Source organism: Carassius gibelio, chromosome A12 (assembly GCF_023724105.1).
Source record: "Carassius gibelio isolate Cgi1373 ecotype wild population from Czech Republic chromosome A12, carGib1.2-hapl.c, whole genome shotgun sequence".
Taxonomy (NCBI): Eukaryota; Metazoa; Chordata; class Actinopteri; order Cypriniformes; family Cyprinidae; genus Carassius; species Carassius gibelio.
This window is the reverse complement of record NC_068382.1, coordinates 13,168,397-13,188,006: the sequence shown is the minus strand read 5'-3', so window position 1 is coordinate 13,188,006 and position 19,610 is coordinate 13,168,397. Positions and strand designations below refer to the sequence as shown.

Here is a 19,610-nt window from a genome sequence, read left to right as displayed (position 1 = left end):
CATTTTCCATTATATATATATATTTTGCACCTATAATATTCCACATGGATCTCAAATATCTCAAAAAGAAAGCAAAAGAATAATGACGGTCTGTGAGTTGGTGAATATAACTTTATTGAGAGTAACTGTATAATATAAACTTATATAAGACCAATGGCTTTCTTTTTCATGTAAACAAAGAAAAATGTTTGCTTTAAACAGGCATGTCTAATTATGGATTCATATTTAGTAAAACAGATCAATTATCCACTGTACATTGTAATTTGTGGATAACAGTAAAAATCTAAAGTTCATTCAACTGCAAGAACATCTCAAATCTTAAATGAATGCAAAGTTTCCCTTTTCAAAGAACAGAAAACATAGATGAATGAAGCTCATTCACAGGCCAGTTTGCCATCAAAGGAAGAGAGAGTGATGGCAAATGCCTGTAGAGCACACATGGGAAAGCTGTAGTCCATGGAAAACACATCTTCTGCTACCCGCCCAAACTGCATCACTATGTAGTCCACTGGAAAGAGATGATCATTGACATTATTATTTTTCATACATTATATGATGTAGCAACTACAAACACAAAGACAGAGATTCAAAACGAAAAAAAGAAGGATAACCTCTCACTCACCATTATCTGGATGGACAATCTGAAAGTTTTTCACAGATGCCTGAGTAACCCGGCCATGGAAATTGAGCACATACGACTGCGTTTGCTCATTCCAGCTGGGTGATTTATTTACAAGGGTGACAAGATTCTTTTTGTTACCATTCTCACATCGGGTGAGCAGAGACTCCAGCTCCTGGGACATTCAAATGTAATTTTCATTATATATATGCATATATAATAAAACAGCTGATTCGATCACTGAACCAAACATTACAGAAATAATGTATTTAACAGTCTTTATCTGAGTGTGATGCATTTTTTCAAGACATAAAGTACAATACAACAAACAAACAGTTATTTAAGATTGTAATGACATTTCACAGTATTATCATTCACGCTGAGCAAGAGACTTCTTTCAAAAACATACAAATCTTTCAGACCCCAAACTTCTGAATGGTAGTGTATATCCAAAAGAAGAAACGTAATATTGCAATTGATGAAAAAAAAAAAAAAGTGATTAACAAGAATCTAAAACATAATACTCACACTTTTTGGCTGTATAACAACTCTCTCATCATTCTCATGCATACCAGGGATAATTACTGTCATTTTTCTAGGTCCTTTGAAACCCAAAACATTTTTCTCCTGTGTGACAGTAAAGAGAAGAACACGTTTCCTTTTTCCCCCCAATCAGAACAGAATAAATATATATTTAAAATATATGTACTGTAGACATCTGAATAAAAATAAGCACACTGTTAGCATCTTACATAACAAATTGCTGCTAGCTCTTGTCGCAGTTTATCCGTTTCTTTAATGAATGGTTTCCTTTCTGGATTCTCGCCATTATCATACACAGTGAATTTAGTTCCCAAGACATTTGATCTGTGGAGACAATTTCTATATTTTAGCAGAGGCAGAATTACAAACAATATTTGTGATACACACTTTAATTGCACTGACCTTAGTTTGCCTATGTAGCTGTCAGTATCTCTGGATAAATCGATTGGATCGATTGATATCAAATAATACGATGTTTTACACTTCTTTCTTTTTCTTCCAGCCATAAGAAAGACCTGCCCATCCGAAACATTGGACAAGAGAACAATATGTTAAGCAATGAAAAAAGGCATTATTTCACATATTTTACTTTATTCACACTTCTGCTAACCCTTTTCCCATCCTCCTTTTCCATGTGGAGGTAATACGTGGGAAAGATGCCTTTCTCCACTCCTCTCCTGTCTCTGGTGATCCTGCACTGAATAGTCACATCTCGTGGAGCAGGACGCATGGCAAACTGTTCCAGATCCTCCAAAGACATCGGAGAGGACTGCACAAGAAAGATAAAACAAAGAATATCAGGGTTACTGTATTAGTTAAACCAAAAGCCATTAAAAATGTAATTGTCATTACTTTAAATAAAATAAATATTAAATTCAAATAAAATTTAAAAAAAATCAGGGGGGGGGGGGTGTAAGTACTAAAATAACTAAACTGTAAAACAAAAAGTTAAATATCTTAGCAAAATCTAATTAAAAATACTAACAAAAAGTATAATAGTATATCAATGATGCTAAAATTATATACAGAAAATTGTACATGCACACACACACACACACACACACACGTACAACACTATATGAATGGATTTAGACAGTCTTACTTTTCCCATGTCCAAAGATTCACTGTCAGAAGAAGGCTCTTTATAGTTGGAGTTTAAAGAAGCAATATTATCATTATTTTTTCCTCCTTTTTTAGACTTCTTTGGTGTTTTTTTAGCTACCCTCTTCTCGTCCTCCTCCTCTTCTTCCACTTTTTCTTCCTCACTGTCACTCAGATGACATCTCACTACAAAGACAGAAAACTAAAAATAACAATCAGGCCACATCAAACGAAACCATTATTAAACAAAACAGGTTAATATGGAGATGAGATCTGTATACTTGGTTTTGGTTGTTGTTTTCTCTTTGGTGTTGGAGGGATGGGGCTCTTTGTCCAGTCTTTTCTCTCATCCTCACTCTCTGACTCGGGTTTTTTCTCTTCATTAATGTTGATTTCCATGACCGAATCAGTCTGAATTGCTGGAAAATACCACGAGTTGGAATGTAAACAATGCCAGTGTCAGGTTATTTCCTATTTATGGATAAGGCACTGGGCTGTGCTACAGGAAACGGCCTTTAACTTCTATCATGCTTAACAATGGAGAGACATCTCTGGTGCACTTACAAGACTGCTCTTCTGTCCTCACGTTCTCCTTAGATTCCTTTGTCTTATCTTTCTTCTTCACTGGTTTTTTCTCTTTTCCTTCATTTTCCTCCCCTTCTAAAGCAAGTTTGGCCTCAAGTACTAGAATGCGCAGAGCAAATGTAAAGGTACATCACACTGAGGCAAATTCAAAAGTTAGAATTGAAAATGGAAAAAAAAAGAACACTTACATTTTGTTTGCCCTTTTTTCACACCCTTCTTCTTAGTTTTCTTTCCATCTGCTTGGCCTTCTGTTTCTAAAGTGCATTTAGCGCTGTGCTGTGGGCTGATCTCTAGATCGATTTTCTTAGTGATGACTGGAACAGAATCAGCTACCTCTTCCGGAGCCTCTTCTGTCCTGGACGAAATGGTCAGTTCTCCTAAACAAATCTCTTCCACCGTGTTTTCGGAAATCTCCTCAGGTTGCATGTCTGATAATATATAGGCAGGATGTTATTTTTTTGTAAAAAAAAAAACCAAAAAAACAATTACATGTTAACATTAAGGCTCTGGTATCTTTAGAGTAAGTGTTTACGCACCACTGAGAGCAATGTTGCTCTGAGACTGGCTTATCAATAAAGCTGTATCGTCAGACTCAGCTTTCTGTCTGCGTGTCTTGGGACAGATGTCATGATTAGCTGTGATCATCCGGGAATCTGCCCTTCTTCTTTGTTGTTTCTTGATTAAAAGCGACCGCTATGAGAGTTGACATGATATAAAGTGATTGCTAAATGTCACACACACACACACACACACACACATATATATATATATATATATATATATATATATATATATATATATATATATATATATATATATATATATATAAAATGTTAACTACTCAGTAATGCCATAAGTATTGATACATATCTTCAAAACGTAATGGAGTCAAAAATCTATAGGATGCTTTTGATCATGACAAAAATGTCATGGTTAATAAACTTAAAAAAACCTATATATTATTGATTTAATATGTAACACAAAAGTATAAGTAAATGACTAATCAAAATACACTAATTTCTGAGATACCTGATTGTCCAGCATTTGTTGTCGGACCTCTGTGTCCTCCATTTCTTTTGTTGGGAAAAAACAAACATCACAATCTTGGTAGTATTCAAATAATCCACTATGTTATTATTGTCATAAACTCACCAGCCAGAATACACCCTCAAATCAGCGATCAAATGAAGCCGAAGTCTCATTGTCCCTGTCCGTCTCTGCAGGTCCATATGACATCCCCACCTGCATGCAACAGAAGCTAAAGAAGATTACAGAGGATAAAGTTCTTACACTCAACACTCCACTGAGACACCACCTTCATCGTTACATCAGACACTATTTCACCACTGAAAACAACACCAGTATCACAATATTAAGATGTTATAGTATAATAACAGAACTATTATATATATATATACACTATTATTTAGACTATCTGAATCTTGCAGTCACATAAGCATTTTATGCAAGTCTTTTATTCAAGAAAAAACATTGTTTATACATGCACTGGTCGATTTTGAAATTTTGCTTCCTTAAAGGGATAGTTCACCCAAAAATTGAAATTTGATGTTTATCTGCTTATCCCCAGGGCATCCAAGATGTAGGTGACTTTGTTTCTTCAGTAGAAAACAAATGAAGATTTTTAACTCAAACAATTGCAGTCTGACAGTCATATAATTGGAAGTGAATGGGAATCATGGCTTTAAGAGTAAAAAAAAAAAAAAAAAAACGTAAAATCAAATTAAACCCTGCAGCTCGCAGGAACAAAACGATCGATCTGTGCAAGAAAATAAACAGTATTTAAATAGTTTTTTTTTTTTTACTCTGATTCAGTGCAATGTCCGAATGCCACCTATCTCTCAAATGGATCATTGACCCTCTATCTACAATCTCAACTAAGAGTGTCAATGGTCCATTTGAGAGATAGGTGGCGGTAATGCACTTTTAAGTAGTGGTGGGCAATACTGCAAAATTTGGTATCGATCCAATACCAAATACACATAGGGAATTACATTCCCTGAGCCCCCCTTCTGGACTTCAATGTGCTATCAGCTTCGCTCACTCTGTTCGCTGCTCCTCGGCGCGTTGTGTCAGTGAGTCACGTGACGACACAAAAACGAATCACAGCAGAGCAGCAGGAGGGGGAGGAGTAGCAAAGTGGGCCAGGATGTGAAAGCAGCGTTTGCTCAGGATTGTAGAGGTAGAAGACACGAGCAAAATATAATGAACGTAGAGGAGAGATATTTAAATTAAAATATAGATTCAATTACAATTGTATCGATCCGATACCAATACCAGTGTTGGCATCGATACTATCGATATTTAGATCGATCCGCCCACCCCTACTTTTAAGTCTGTATTAGTCATACACGGGCTGTTAAGAACCCTCTCAGGACAGTTCGGATATTGCACTGAATCAGAAGTAAAAACTATATAAATACTGTTCAGCCTTGCACAGACTAGTTGTTTCGTGTCTTTACACATCTATGTATAGTCACGAGCCACAGGGTTTAATTTGGTTTTGTTTGTGTGTGTGTTTTTTTTACTCTCAAAGCCATGATTCCAATCCACTTCCATTATATGACTGACAGACTGAAACTTTGTTTGTGTTCTACTGAAGAACTGTAATATTGTAATACAATGAAACAAGGATTCTAAACCTTTATTCAGTGTTCAAGGGATCAGTTGCAAAATAAGTAGTCTATCAAGTCATCTAGTTTTTGTTTCTTTTGTAAAACTGGTCATAACTTTGCTTAAGTTGGTTACACAGGAAGTTGAATCCAAAGAAAATGATTGATTATCCCTTGGCTAACTGCTGTTCAGACTAGGTTCTTAAAGCTGCGGTAGGTAACTTTTGATGCTAAAGCGGTTAATAAACAGAACTGCTTGCGTCTTGCGGAAGAACATCGTAGCCGGAACTACTTCTCTCTGTTTATGTCTATGAAGAATCACAAAGGTACTGGGTTACTCTGCCGCGGTACCCCCGAAGCAATCTAAAATAGTCAGAATATAAACACTTATTATAGGTGTACCCTAGTGATTCAGGACAAGCCAAAAACACGGTTTGGAAAATGGATTCATGGTGTACTCACTTATTATATACATTTTTCTAAATTTTGAGCACAAACAAAGTTACAGACCGCAGCTCTGATTGGTTATTTCTTACTGGGAGCAGATGACTTTCTGCAAATGGCAATAGGACCACTGGGAGGAGCCAGAAGAGATTGATATTTTCACAGATTATCTGTCTCATATTCTACTGTCAGGACATAATGACAGGTTTAACAAATATGTAAAAAATATATTTTTACAAAAGTTACCTACTGCAGCTTTAACAGAGGATAAATTTTGGCAATTGGCCCCAGATTTCAGGAAATAATTGCAAAACAGTGCATATTTAATTTCAAAAGTGACACGACATACAGCTAAGAATGGTGACCCATACTCAGAATTTGTGCTTTGCATTTAACCCATCCAAAGTGCACACACATACACCGTGAAAAGCCATTTATGCTGCGGCGCAGTAAGTCCTTGAGGTCACAGAAGTCGTGGTATTGCCAGCCCAAGACTCAAACCCACAACCCTAGGGTTAGGAGTCAAACTCTCTAACCACTAGGCCACGACTTCCCTACGTCGTCTGCAGCTAATTTTTCATTTGCATATTTAAAAGCAACATTTCAGAAAAAAAAAATTGTAATAAAAAACAGCTGCCTTGAACATGGGAAAGGATATTAGTTAAATGTTTACCACTGACCTGTAGTAAGTTGCTATAATTGTACTCTACAGAGAATACATTTTCGTTCCAGGGAAAATAAAAACAGTAACCTACACATACAAGCTGTCTCTCAAAACCAAGTGACCCTACTTGCTCTTGTCTTGGTTTAGCATCAAAAGCATAATTCATAAGCAGACTAACAACGACCCGTGCCCTAGATGGCAGTATTTTACCTCAGCTTGTTTATATATTCACAGCTGAAGAAAAACGAAACGGATCACTTTACTCGCATACTCTCAATAGTGTTTTGACGTGTTTTTAATAATTGTAATCTCTTTTATCTGTATGGCTAATACCAGCTAAGTGACTTTAAGAAAAATCACAATTTGTCACTGACGGATGGGATGACGGTACGAATTTTACTCTATATTTTGACGTTCGCGTGAGCGTACAGACTGGAAAGAGAACTATTACAGTAAGTATCATGTAACATGTATCTTCTAGCTATTCTCTCGAGTAAGAAATGCTGCGAGACATATAACAGACATCAAGTTATCGAATTAAAACCCTCTACACTAATGCCAAAGTATTCCTATACACAGGTTTGCTATACGTAACTTTTTCAGTTTCAGTGAATTTCCCTAGCAATCACGGGTAAATCTTATTATTGACCGCAAAACTGACAAATAATCATCATGATTAATGACTGTTTAGAGGAAGAGGAGGGGCAGATGATTCATCAGAGGAGTTGAAAGAGCAAGTCAGGAGATGTTTGTCTCTTTGATACTCAAATCAACAATTAGTGATGTTTTGGAGAGTAGAGAGTACCAGGTCTGAGGAATCTGATTTCTCCCTTTATGGATTTGTGAAAATATTTCCTTTCCTCAAGCTATGGAAAAACAAAGACAGAAAAGACACAACCATGTGAGTTAAAAAAACAAACAAACTAGCAAAACATGCATGATGAGGGATGTTCTGTTGTGGTTGATGACTCATGTTGCAGTGACTGGTTTTCCACAGATGTCCTTTGTGTCGTGTTACCTCTGGTAGGAGGATGATCAAAAGTCAAGAGCAGGATGTAAGATCTCTTTCTTATTCTATCCACTCTATCTGTGTGATGTGCAATGACAGATATGAATATTCCACTAAAGCAATGAGATCGTATGGGTTTAAGACATTGAGACATAGCAGATTACAAAACCGCTGATTTGACACAAGAGGTTATGATGTTGATAACAATGGACCACGGGATTGACTTTTTAAAGGTATAAAATGTCATAAATGTCTGATATTCGTATATTTTAGTCTTGAAAATATTTCTCTAACTTTCTTACAAAGGAATTCTTTGCTGTGAGAGTTCAGGATCCTCGCGTTCAAAACGAAGGGTCGTGGATCTCATACGTGGACTTCAGAATTTTCCTTCATGTGAGTATTTTTGTCTCAAGGACTTAATGTATTACAAGATTACAATCTAATAATGTGACTCTTTCCAAGGGCCAAAGGCTCTGTAGTCCAGTTTTGGTTACAGTATTGGTGTTGATTAAATCACAGTCATGTCCTCATTTCATTACTGCTTTATGAGAGTTTTCTTGCTACGTGAGTTTTTTTATATTTTTATTTTTTATCCATTTTATTGTTTCATTTGAACACGATTTTCAATGAACACAACTTGTGTATATTGATATCTAGAGGGCAGGGTGGGCTGTCTTTAATATACTGTACATAATACACCATCTTATAACACAATCTTAAAAACCTAATACTGGCCGAAATATCAGTCTTTTGCTAGTGTATATATGTTTTATTATGCTGTTGTTCAACGCATGTTTTTGTCTGCCCTTGTGTTGTCTGGTCTGAATTTGGTTTCTGTCACCAGACAAACAGCAAAGCATTCACTGCCAAAACGTCCTGTGTGAGGCGGCGATACAGCGAGTTTGTGTGGTTGAAGAAAAAACTGCAAAAGAATGCTGGTTTGGTGTAAGTTTGTTTTTCACATACAAATGACTTTATAGATGCATGTATGTCTCAGCCAAAAAAAAAAAAACATTATATATATTTTTTTATATATATATATATATATATATATATATATACATATACATATATATATATATATATATATATATATATATATATATATATATATATATATATATATACTGTATATATAAAAAAACATTCTGAAGGGTTCACAAACGTTTAAGCAGCACTTCATTTACAGTATATATTCAGAATGTTCTATATTTCTCCATAAATATGACCCAAAAGATCATCAGATTTTCACAAATCCTGAAAGTTGTCAAAGAAAATCCAATCAAACAAATGAGACAAAAATATATAATTTGTCATTTATTTATTCTGGAAAATGATCCAATAGAACATATCTGTGAGTGGCAAAAGTTTGTGAATCTCTAGGATTAGCAGTGAATTTGAAGGCGAAATTAGGTTTTTTGATTGTGAGTGAGTGACGTGACATTCAGCCGAGTATGCTGACCCATACTCATGCTCTGCATTTAACCCATCCAACACACACAAACCGTGAACACACTCCCGGAGCAGTGGGCAGCCATTTATGCTGCAGCGCCTGGGGAGCAGTTGGGGGTTCGCCTAAGTCATGGTATTGCTGGCCCGAGATTCGAACCCACAACCCTAGGGTTAGGATTCAAACTCTCTAACCACTAGACCACTACTTCCCCACAGTCAGTGGGATGACTGTCAGGTGTCAGTGTGTGACCTGTTTTATTTAAAGAACAGGAATCTATCAAAGTCTGATCATGTTTGTGGAAGTGACTCATGACATGAACAAAGGAGGTCTTTGAGGACCTCAGAAAAAGAGTTGTGCAGTGCAGGCTGGAAAAAGGTTACAAAACCATCTTTACATTTTTTATACTCCACAATTCCATAGTCAGACAAATTGCATTCCAGCATAAGAACCTTCCCATCTGTGAAACATGGTGGTGGTTTATCATGGTTTGGGCCAGGATGAATTCTGAATTATAATATACCTGCAAATTCTAAAGGAAAATGTCAGGACACCTGTCTAAGAACAAAATCTTGAGAGTTGTCATGCAGCAAGACGACCACTCCAAGCACACAGAATAGCCATGCAATAGGGAGTTTTTCTGCATTGTTTTCTTTTTTCTTTTTTTGATATTCCATCTTTTTTGTCTCATTAGAGCTAACACATCGTTGTATTTCCCACAGGCCTGTTCCTGATCTGCCCAAAAAGTCTTTCTTTTCATTTATTAATGATGAATTCATTGAAAGGAGGAGAAAAGGTCTTCAGAGCTTCTTGGACAAGTCAGTTCTAGAGTTTTATTTAAAATCATCTGGTTATTGCTTCTTACAAAACATAAGAAAATGGGAGAACTAAAAATAGAATCGAATACAGAATGGTTCATTTTAACACGCAATTTTCTTGAAATGAATTGCTTTCGTCTTCCTGTACAGAGTGCTGCACATGACCGTATGTCTGTCAGATAGCCAGCTCCATCTTTTCCTGCAGACTCAGCTTCCTGTCAAGCACATTGAGGACTGTGTGCAGGGTCACACCCCTTACACTGTGACAGAAGCCATTCTGACTTACGCTTCCTCTAACCGTGGCTGGGTGCAGGAGGAAGGGGGCGGGGCCCAAGAATTATGGCCTACCCCTGTTCCATATGAATCTGTAGAGAGGTAAAAACCAGTTGCAAGGACAAAAAGCCCATGCTAATGTAACATTAAGATTACCTTCTCCTAATGATATACATCTCTTTACAGCCCTGCTCCTCACCTGCCTTCATTACAAAAACCTGGAGCCACATCCAGCGGACCTTTAAATGAACTTACAGTTGTTTTAGACTCCGAGTCGAGACCAAGTGATGCAGAACAGACTGAACTTGATATGAAGGAGGGAATTGGCCATGAGCAGCTGCCTCAAGAGGGAGAGAGTTACATTACATTAGTAGTTGAAGTCCACCCGAACCGTGTTACTGTTGAAACTGAGGAAGAGGATGAACAGATTGGATCAAAAGAAACGCAAAGGCTTGATAGCGATGCCAAAGATCTACAAAATGATGACTGTGACTGTCTTGCTCGACCGATAGATAGACTCATTGAAGACAAGATTCAGCATGGAGATGCATACAATGAAGAAGATCTTGATCAAGAAAGGACTGTTGTCGAAGATGCACTAGACATTACCTCACTAGATGGAGTCATCAATAAAGAGATTCTTGATGATTTCAATGATCTGAAGAAGGAAATTCAAGATGTCGGACCTGAACAGGACAGCGATGTGAGACAAGCCTCTGACAAGGTCCTTCATGAAGAAGATCCTGGAGTAAGGATCCATAATAATGAAGTTACTATGGATCTCAGTGCTGTCGAGGAAGACGATGTTGAGAAGGTACATGAAACCGCAGCTTCCACTTTAAAAGATGTTGCACTCCATGATGCTTTTGAGGAGAACACACCAGATATTGATGGTCATGATAAAGCTGGTATAACAGAGGAAGATGCAACCCAGGAGAATGGAGTCAGTGATGAAGATTGCAGCGATGATGCTGCTGTTCAGGAAGAGAATGAAAGGCATGTCGGGGAAGTGAACAAGCTCAACGCAAAATGTTTTCAGCCTAGCAGTGCCATTTTGATACTTGAAGGAATTGAGGAAGCAGTGAGCACGCGAATGGCCCTCGTGACAGAGACTGTCAGTAACCATGATGCAAATACTGCTGATGTCAACACCCTTGTTTTACACGCCATCGAGATTGATACAATCTAATGTCACAAGATGGACGGTCATATAATCATCAATGCTCATCAAAAAAAATACAAAAAAAGTTACAGTCATAGATTGGACACCGTGTTCAAGGAGTCCTACCTTCGCCTCTTTTCCAGTTATCATACAAAACGTTTTTCTCCAAATAAGTGTGTGCATGTAACTATAAAGGGAGGAACACATTTAAATTTGCTTATTGCATTGATCGACCAATGTTGACGTGTTCATACTTTACAGAAGATACACTGAATGATTAGATGGGCTGTAGTTTTTCCCTACAAACAATGTGATCAAACAGAGATAATGCACTGACTAATGTGCCAATCAGGATTGTGAGCAAACTGCACATGCAACGAATAGTTAGGAATCCATGGTAGCGGGCAAGAAAAAGCAGTGCACATCACTATGGCACCTTGATTCTAAAATTCTCCATTCTTAATAAAAAATATTTCTGTGTTCGTATGATTTTAGCAACAGCAATTAACCCATGACATGTAGCTGATCTATTTTAGCATTTTCAAAACCCGATTTTAACTGACATGTCACTTTCTAAGGCACTTCCCTTTTTCCATCCAACTGTAAAAACATGTTGCTCACAGGTGTTTGTTCTACTGGAACTTTTGGGTAATTCAAGGGATAGTTCACCCCAAATTGGAAAATTTTCAATATTTATTCACCCTCATGTTCTTCAGAACCTAAATTACTTTTGGAATTTTTTTCCAGTATTTGGAAACAAGTCTGTTTTTTCTGTCCAATGTTGTTGTGGACCCATTGTACAGTTGAAACATTCTTCATACTATCATCTTAAATAAATTTCAGAAGGGAAGGGGAAAATGTGAGTAAATTATGACTTTTATAAATTTTCATTTTGGGATGAGTGATCATTTTATTATTATTCAAATGCATTGGTATATTTAGTGCAGGTGGCTAATGGCTGTTAAATTTAATTTTTAAATTCAGGGTCTTTGGTTTTTAATTTCCTTGTTTCTTAATTTATGTTGAAAACACTAATTTCCATACAGAAACTTAATGAGCTAAGGAAAATAACCCACATGTGTAAGAAATTACAGTGCACATTGATAACAATAATAATATATTTTATTTTCCCCATCCTGACAATGTTGTACTAGGTCAAGTAAGCTGCTTTTTTACTGTTCTTCTAGATTTTGCTGTGATGATGTGTTCAGTGGCTGCTTGTAATACTTATGGGAACAGAAGTACTGTATACTCAAAAGGGAATTGTTTGTTGGTTAAAAGGAAAGGATACTTCTTTATTTTCTTAGATATGGTGATCTCTTATTACACACATCAGGTGTTGTGCTTTTTTTCTTCTTCTTTCAGATCAGCACAGTAAGACCATTGTGAATGCACATCATCATTACAAATTCATAGCATCCTAAATTATTTGTTTTTCAAGGATTTAAGCTAACAGTTTTAACAGTGGTTCTGTATTTTATTTTAAGTTGTGAATAGTTTAAGAACATCTCAGTTGGCTCTAGTCGTAATGTGTCATTATGGTTCATTTGAAAGAGCCACATCTGTCGGTCTAAACTACATTCTGCATGAGTCTGAGAACAGGTGTTCCTCACTGTATCAATGTTTGGATTCTCCAATGTGCTTATTAACAGCAAACAAATAAAAGAATGAGGTGGAAATTAAACGAAATGTCTACTGATTCACCTGAGGGAACACGTTGGAAATGATGAGTGCATTCACAATACAAAACACTAACAGTATTTTAACTGACCAGATAAGTTTAAAAATGCCATTGGACAGTTCAGCCAATGGAAATTGGACTAAATCTAAACTGCATTTTAAAATGAGTTATTTCAGATGTATGTTCAAATGTATGAGAAATGCAGGAATCTGTTATAGTAATGTTTGTCATTTTATTTCAGAAACATTGTTAGATTCATGTCAGAAATGCTGGTAATATAATGAATGATTTTAGTTTTTTGGTGGTGATTGACAGTCATGTGATAAGTTAATACATTTAGTAATTAACTAAACAGTAATGTCAGTTTCTTAATTTTGAATCAATCCAATAATAAGTTATGCAGTTACAGTTATGACTAAAAGTATTACCACAAGATGGAGACATGGTATCAAACTAGGGAAAGTGAAAGTCATTCCCCATATTTGTTATTGATACAAAACTCAAAACATAAATAATTAATATTTCCATCTATTTTTATTTGCATCTCATATAATCATATATTTTAACTGTCTAAAATATATGCTTCCCAAATATAAAGGTAACTATAAAATCATAGACATCTTGTTTTTTCCCCAAAAATAAATAATTATTAATTTGTTTTTATTTCCATTGTACTAAAGCCTACTTGGTATTTGGTTACTATGTATTTTTATATCCACTTTTACAGTAATGTGAGGTGCACAAACCTTTAAAACAGAATAAAACTGATTCATTGAGATTACCCCCTTACAGGCCCCTAGGGTGTGACCCCATTTTGATAACACCTGGGGCCAGTTGCATAAACTGCTTAGACTAATCTTAAAAAATTAGTCATCAATTTTTTTTTTTTTCTTCAAGAAAAGTTAGATTTGCCCAATTTAAGTCAGAAAAATAAGGCTAATTACTTCTTGGCTAACTGCTAGTTGATTAAACTATTTCTTAAGACACAGTCTTAACATAGTGACTATGTTTATGCAGCTGGCCCCTGTTCTTGCTCATAATGAAAAAGCACAATTGAAATGAACTGCAACATCTTGGAATCTATATTTTCCTGTTACAGAACCTTAGCATCACACATCAACAACATATCTTCTTAGTAATCTAGTGTGGTTTTCTGGGACACTGGGTTCAATATTTGAACTATGCTCATCCCAGTGTAGGAAAAAAAACAGTGCTTTCGATAGGTTTATGTGATCTTACCCTTTAACAAACAGTGCTCAGAGTTCAAGGCTGAGCGTGACTGACTTCATTTTAAACTGTGGCACCGACAGGCAGGGTTGTGTGGCTGGCAGCAGGGGACTGCAGAAGGAATCACGGTGTAGTCGGCCAATGATACCTTATCTGTGGTGTCCCATAGCAGAGCCTCCCTCTCTCTCCACTTCCTTCAGGACAGATCTGTACTCAGAGGGGTCCCTCTGCCTCCTCCTGTGAGAGGTCAGATATCAGAGGGGTTCATGATAATGCTGTTGTCCACTTCCTCCACTGCATGTCACTGATCCACCTGAGAGAGCACATCACAACCATTATACCAACCAATACCAGCATAGTAACAGTCATTTCACAGATGCCACTGGACAGTTCATACATGGGAGCACTCATAGTAGATTCCACGTTCCATGTTACATTACATTTTTAAACAAGAAATAATTAGTTTAAAATATGTCTATTTATTTGTCAATTTTAATAAAATGGTATTTCTTCATTTATTTCACTGATACAAAAAAATTATATAATTATATTTATGTATCCATTAATTATTTTGTATTTATTATTTACTGTTAAATGTAACTATATTTTTAAACATGAATTAAATAAATACTTTTTATGTTTATCAATTTTAAAATGTGACTTTTTTGATCGATCAAATTTTGATGTGTTATTTTATAATTGTTAAAAACCAATAAACTTTCAATTTAAAAAAATGTGATGTTTTAGTTTATCTGTGTGAATTAAAATATAAATTTAAACAAATTAAATCAACTGTTTAAAATATAAACCAAAAAATACAATTAAGTAGTTTAAATCTAAGTCAATGTCAATTAAAAATATATATTTATTTACAGTTGTCACAATCTCTAGCTGGAGTTCCCATGAGCTTCAATAGAGGGCACTCCATTACAGACTCTTGCCTCTTTTCCAAAGACTTCATTCCCCATAATCCTATGCCTGGACTTATTATCACTGATTGCATTCACACATGGCTGCATCCGAAAACTTTGGCAGGTGACTTGCTGCCTTGCTGCCTTGCTGTCTAATCAGTCAATGACTTTGCAGGCAGCGTTTTTGCCCAGACACCTCATGAAACGGATTACGGACAGGCTTCTGAGGCAGAGTAATGGTTTAATGATCTACAGCAAAATATAGAGAGCTTTGGTGATAACTAAGTGGATATTTCATTACTGCAATATTAATTTCTCGCTAGAAATTACATAAAAAGTGGAAAACGTTGTTCCGTAACATACATTTACAGACAAACTGTGACGACCGACTGCAACTTTCAGACGCCATCTTTATTTTTTGGCTTAACTGTCACAGAATGGAACGCATGGGATTGTGGGATAACAAAGACAGCGAAGGATACATCTATGCTGCCTTCAAAAACCGGCCAGATGAAGGCATCTCAGAAGACAGGAAATGAAGCTGACATTGATTTCTGACGTGCCTTGATGCCTTCCTACCTTGGAATGCGACCTCCGAAGGCAGCATTTTTCAGTTTTCGGATGCAGCCAATGTAAAGCCTGGTATCTCTCTTTTACATTATTCAATATTATTTGTTTAGCCCTAGTTCCTGTGGTTTTCTGAGTTTACGTGTTCCCCGTTGCCTTCCTTCTTTTTGACCCTGGACCTTTCCTCGTTTTATGATCATTTGCTGCCTGCCCCGACCTTTTGCTTGCGTATTGGATTACCCTTTTGTCTGCCTAGGGCTGGACAATAATTCAGTATCAATATGTATCACAATATACATTTATTCAGTAATGGTGATATGATTTTTAAACACATTTCCAATATTTTGATATACATTATCAATGTTTTCCATACACTGATTTATTTGTGGTGTTTGACTGTTGAATAAATATGAGCACTGCACATTTTAAAATCAAAACACGTTACGGGTGTTTTATATGAATGTATCTCTGAAGGGAAAGGACTTTCTTCAGAAAAGTTTTGATGGCATTTTCATTTTATCTAATAAGAAGCATTGATAAGCAGAGCTGATTTGATTATTGATTTGATTGTTTGTGATCGTAGCTCCGTGTAGCTTTGTTTTTTCTCTAGAATCTTTATCTTACTATCACTCTCTGTTGTTTAAATTGATAAAATATAACTTAATTCCCTTCATATTTTTTGATATTATCTATCAGTCTTACCTGATTAATTTGATCGTTCACTTTTATTTTAAACCTATGAGTGCAGCGCACCTGCATTGCGTTAGCACTCGTTAGCTGGTCATTAGCGTTTCCATTTGTACCTATCACTATTTTCTTTTCTCCTCTCCTCTCTCTCATTACTCCCTCTCTCTCTCCAGTTTTTCACAAGTTCATCAAACAACTGTGGTAAGAATATTTCATTAAGCACGGTGAGTAATGGCTTCTCCTGCTATTGTTATTTGCACCTATTGCCACATGTACAGTTTATCTATCTCTGGTGCTGATGAGGAATTCACATGTGATAAATGCAGGCAAATAGTTAGGCTGACAGAGAAGTTACAGAATTAGAGACACGCGTCCAAACTTTAATTGAGGACAGTAAGAATGTGAGGGCTCTAGATACAGCTTTGGATGCGTCTAGTTCAGGGAGTCCTGTACATTGTTCGGTTCCGGCAACAGAGCCCCCGCAGCAGGGCAACTGGGTTACAGTGAGGCAGCATAGTTGTGGTTCAAAACACCACTCTTCTGTTCCGATCAAAACATTAAACAGGTTCTCCCCACGCAGTGATGCACCCACTGAGAAACCTGATGAAAGTGCTCTAGTTATTGGTGATTCTATTGTACGGAACGTGAATATAGAGACACCAGCCACCATAGTCAAAGGTTTACCGAGAGCCGGAGTGCCTGACATCTTGGCAAATTTAAAAGTGCTGGGTAATGCTAAATGTAAATACAGTAAGATTGTTATTTACACCTACGCTAATGATGTTCGACTTCGCCAGTTGGAGATCACTAAAAATAAGATTAAAGAGGTGTGTGAACTTGCAAGCAAGTCAGACACTGTTATATGCTCTGGTCCCCTCCCCGCTTACCATGGTGATGAGATGCATAGCAGATTGTCATCACTCAATGGCTGGATGTCTAAGTGGTGCCCGCAGAATAACATAGGTTTCATAGACAATTGGACAAGCTTTTGGGGCAGACCTGACCTGTTGAAAAGAGATGTTCTCCATCCCCCCTGGGGTGGCTCCGCTCTTCTCTCTAAAAATATGGCACATAGTCTTAGAGTTTGTACTTGACTAACTGGGGCCAAGGTCAGGAAGCAGACAGACTGGCTAAACAGACTGTCTGCTAGCCACCTCACGTCACAGAAGTTAATTTTCAGCACATAGAGACTCTCTCACCTAGATATCACACTATACAGACTCTGTCTGTTCCATGAACTAGAAAATACAATTTAAGAGTAACAATTTAATTGAGGTTCAACAAATAAATAACAGATGCAATACGGATAAACAAATGATGAAGCTTGGCTTATTGAATATCAGATCCCTTTCTACGAAACCACTTTTTGTTAATAATATGATCACTGATCATAATCTAGATGTGCTCTGTTTGATGGAAACCTGGCTAAAACCTGATGATGACATTATTTTAAATGAGTTTACCCCCCAAGATTACTGTTATAATCATGAGCCACGTCCAAAAGGCAAAGGGGGAAGTGTTGCTTCAATTTATAACAATGTTTTCAAGTTTTCTCAGAGGGCAGGGTTCAAGTATAACTTGTTTGAAGTAATGGTGCTTCACATTACATTATCCAGAGAAACAAATGTTAATGATAAATGCCCTGTGATGTTTGTACTGGCTACTGAATACAGGCCACCAGGGCACCATAAAGACTTTATTAAAGAGTTTGCTGATTTTACATCCGAGTTAGTGCTGGCTGCAGATAAAGTTTTAATAGTTGGTGATTTTAGTATCAATGTTGATAGTGAAAAAGATGCATTGGGATCAGCCTTTATAGACATTCTGAACTATATTGGGGTTAGACAACACGTCTCAGGACCTACTCATTGTCGAAATCATACTCTAGATTTAATACTGTCACATGGAATTGATGTTGATGGTGTTGAAATTATGCAGCCAAGTGATGATATCTCAGATCATTATTTAGTTTTGTGCAAACTTCATTTAGCCAAAACTGTAAATTCTACTTCTTGGTACAAGTATGGTAAGACTGCATTGTAAATAATCATCCTGATTTATCCGAATTCTTTAGCTATCCAAAACCTCAGAACAACTTGATGATGTAACAGAAACTATGGACTCTCTCTTTTCTAGCATTTTAAATACAGTTGCTCCTTTACGCTTAAGGAAGGTTAAGGAAAACAGTCTGACACCGTGGTATAATGAGCATACTCGCACCCTAAAGAGAGCAGCCCGAAAAATGGAGCGCAGCTGGAGGACAACAAAACTAGAGGTATTTCGTATTGCTTGGCAGGAAAGTAACCTATCCTACAAAAATGCATTAAAAACTGCTAGATCCGATTACTTTTTATTCAATACAGTGGCTAAATTAACTAAAAATAAAGCATCAACAAGTGTTGACATTTCCCAACATCACAGCAGTAATGACTTTATAAACTGCTTTACTTAGATATTAATTAAATACTATTAGAGATAAAATTGTAACCATTCAGCCATCAGCTACAGTATCGCATAAGACAGTGCACTATAGACACCCTGAGGAACAGTTCCACCCAGAATATAAAAATCAACTGTGGCAGATCCTTTTTCTATTTGGTGCCTAAACTCTGGAATAACCTATCTAACATTGTTCGTTAGGCAGACACACTCTTGCAGTTTAAATCTAGATTAAAGACCCATCTCTTTAACCTGGCTTACACATAACACACTAATATGCATCTAATATCCAAAGCCGTTAAAGGATTTTTAGGCTGCATTAATTAGGTAAACCGGAACCGGGAACACATGCCATAATACCCTATGTACTTGCTACATCATTAGAAGAATGGCATCTAAGCTAATATAAGTCTGTTTCTCTCTTATTCTGAGTTCACCGTAGCCACCAGATCCAGTCTTTTCTTTCACAGGAAACAGATGATTCTGCACAATCTGACTTTGCTGCAGCCTGGAATTGAACTACTGGTTTTGTCTGGTCAGAGGAGAACCGGCCCCCTGACTGAGCCTGGTTTCTCCCAAGGTTTTTTTTCTCCATTCTGTCACTGATGGAGTTTTGGGTACTTTCCACGTCACATCTGGCTTGCTTAGTTAGGGTCACTTCATTTACAGTGATATCGTTGACTTGATTGCAAATGATTGCACAGATACTATTTAAACTGAACTGAGAAGATGACATCACTGAATTCAATGATGAACTGCCTTTAACTGTCATTTTGCATTATTGTCACACTGTTTTCCTA

The 19,610-nt window shown here is 36.7% G+C and overlaps 2 protein-coding genes across 6 annotated transcripts; one reads left to right on the top strand and one right to left on the bottom strand.

Annotated features, from left to right (window-relative positions):
• Positions 1-91: 91 nt before the first annotated feature.
• Positions 92-4,108, bottom strand: LOC128025205 (tubby protein homolog). The gene is made up of 13 exons (XM_052611323.1): positions 4,001-4,108; positions 3,878-3,921; positions 3,385-3,541; positions 3,037-3,276; positions 2,828-2,947; positions 2,545-2,682; positions 2,265-2,449; positions 1,773-1,931; positions 1,565-1,677; positions 1,372-1,486; positions 1,148-1,246; positions 623-794; positions 92-508 (listed from the first exon to the last, which is right to left on the bottom strand). The coding sequence occupies exons 2-13, from the start codon at positions 3,917-3,919 to the stop codon at positions 375-377; spliced, it is 1,674 nt and encodes a 557-aa protein (XP_052467283.1). The 5' UTR covers positions 3,920-3,921; positions 4,001-4,108; the 3' UTR covers positions 92-374.
• Positions 4,109-6,807: 2,699 nt separating this feature from the next.
• LOC128025202 (uncharacterized) lies at positions 6,808-13,331 on the top strand. Of its 5 annotated transcripts, none has more exons than XM_052611315.1 (8): positions 6,808-7,038; positions 7,278-7,487; positions 7,584-7,641; positions 7,902-7,988; positions 8,440-8,540; positions 9,768-9,863; positions 10,014-10,238; positions 10,323-13,331. In XM_052611315.1, exons 2-8 carry the CDS (start codon positions 7,369-7,371, stop codon positions 11,323-11,325), a joined length of 1,689 nt encoding a protein of 562 aa, XP_052467275.1. In that variant the 5' UTR covers positions 6,808-7,038; positions 7,278-7,368; the 3' UTR covers positions 11,326-13,331. The 5 variants fall into 5 exon arrangements, with proteins under 5 accessions (XP_052467275.1, XP_052467276.1, XP_052467278.1 ...); XM_052611316.1 differs by having other exon boundaries at positions 7,166-7,487; XM_052611318.1 differs by having other exon boundaries at positions 6,809-7,038; positions 7,453-7,487.
• Positions 13,332-19,610: the final 6,279 nt, after the last annotated feature.

Excerpts from the sequence above, each read along its gene's own strand:
- LOC128025205 (XM_052611323.1), bottom strand. The coding sequence starts at position 3,919 with ATGGAGGACACAGAGGTCCGACAACAAATGCTGGACAATCAG. Across the intron at positions 2,948-3,036 it reads GAAAAAAGGGCAAACAAAAT|TACTTGAGGCCAAACTTGCT; the intron begins GTAAGTGTTCTT and ends TGCGCATTCTAG. Across the intron at positions 1,678-1,772 it reads AAAAGGAGGATGGGAAAAGG|GTCTTTCTTATGGCTGGAAG; the intron begins GTTAGCAGAAGT and ends TCGGATGGGCAG.
- LOC128025202 (XM_052611315.1), top strand. The coding sequence starts at position 7,369 with ATGTTTTGGAGAGTAGAGAGTACCAGGTCTGAGGAATCTGATTTCTCC. Across the intron at positions 7,488-7,583 it reads GACAGAAAAGACACAACCAT|ATGTCCTTTGTGTCGTGTTA; the intron begins GTGAGTTAAAAA and ends GGTTTTCCACAG. Across the intron at positions 7,989-8,439 it reads ACTTCAGAATTTTCCTTCAT|ACAAACAGCAAAGCATTCAC; the intron begins GTGAGTATTTTT and ends TTCTGTCACCAG.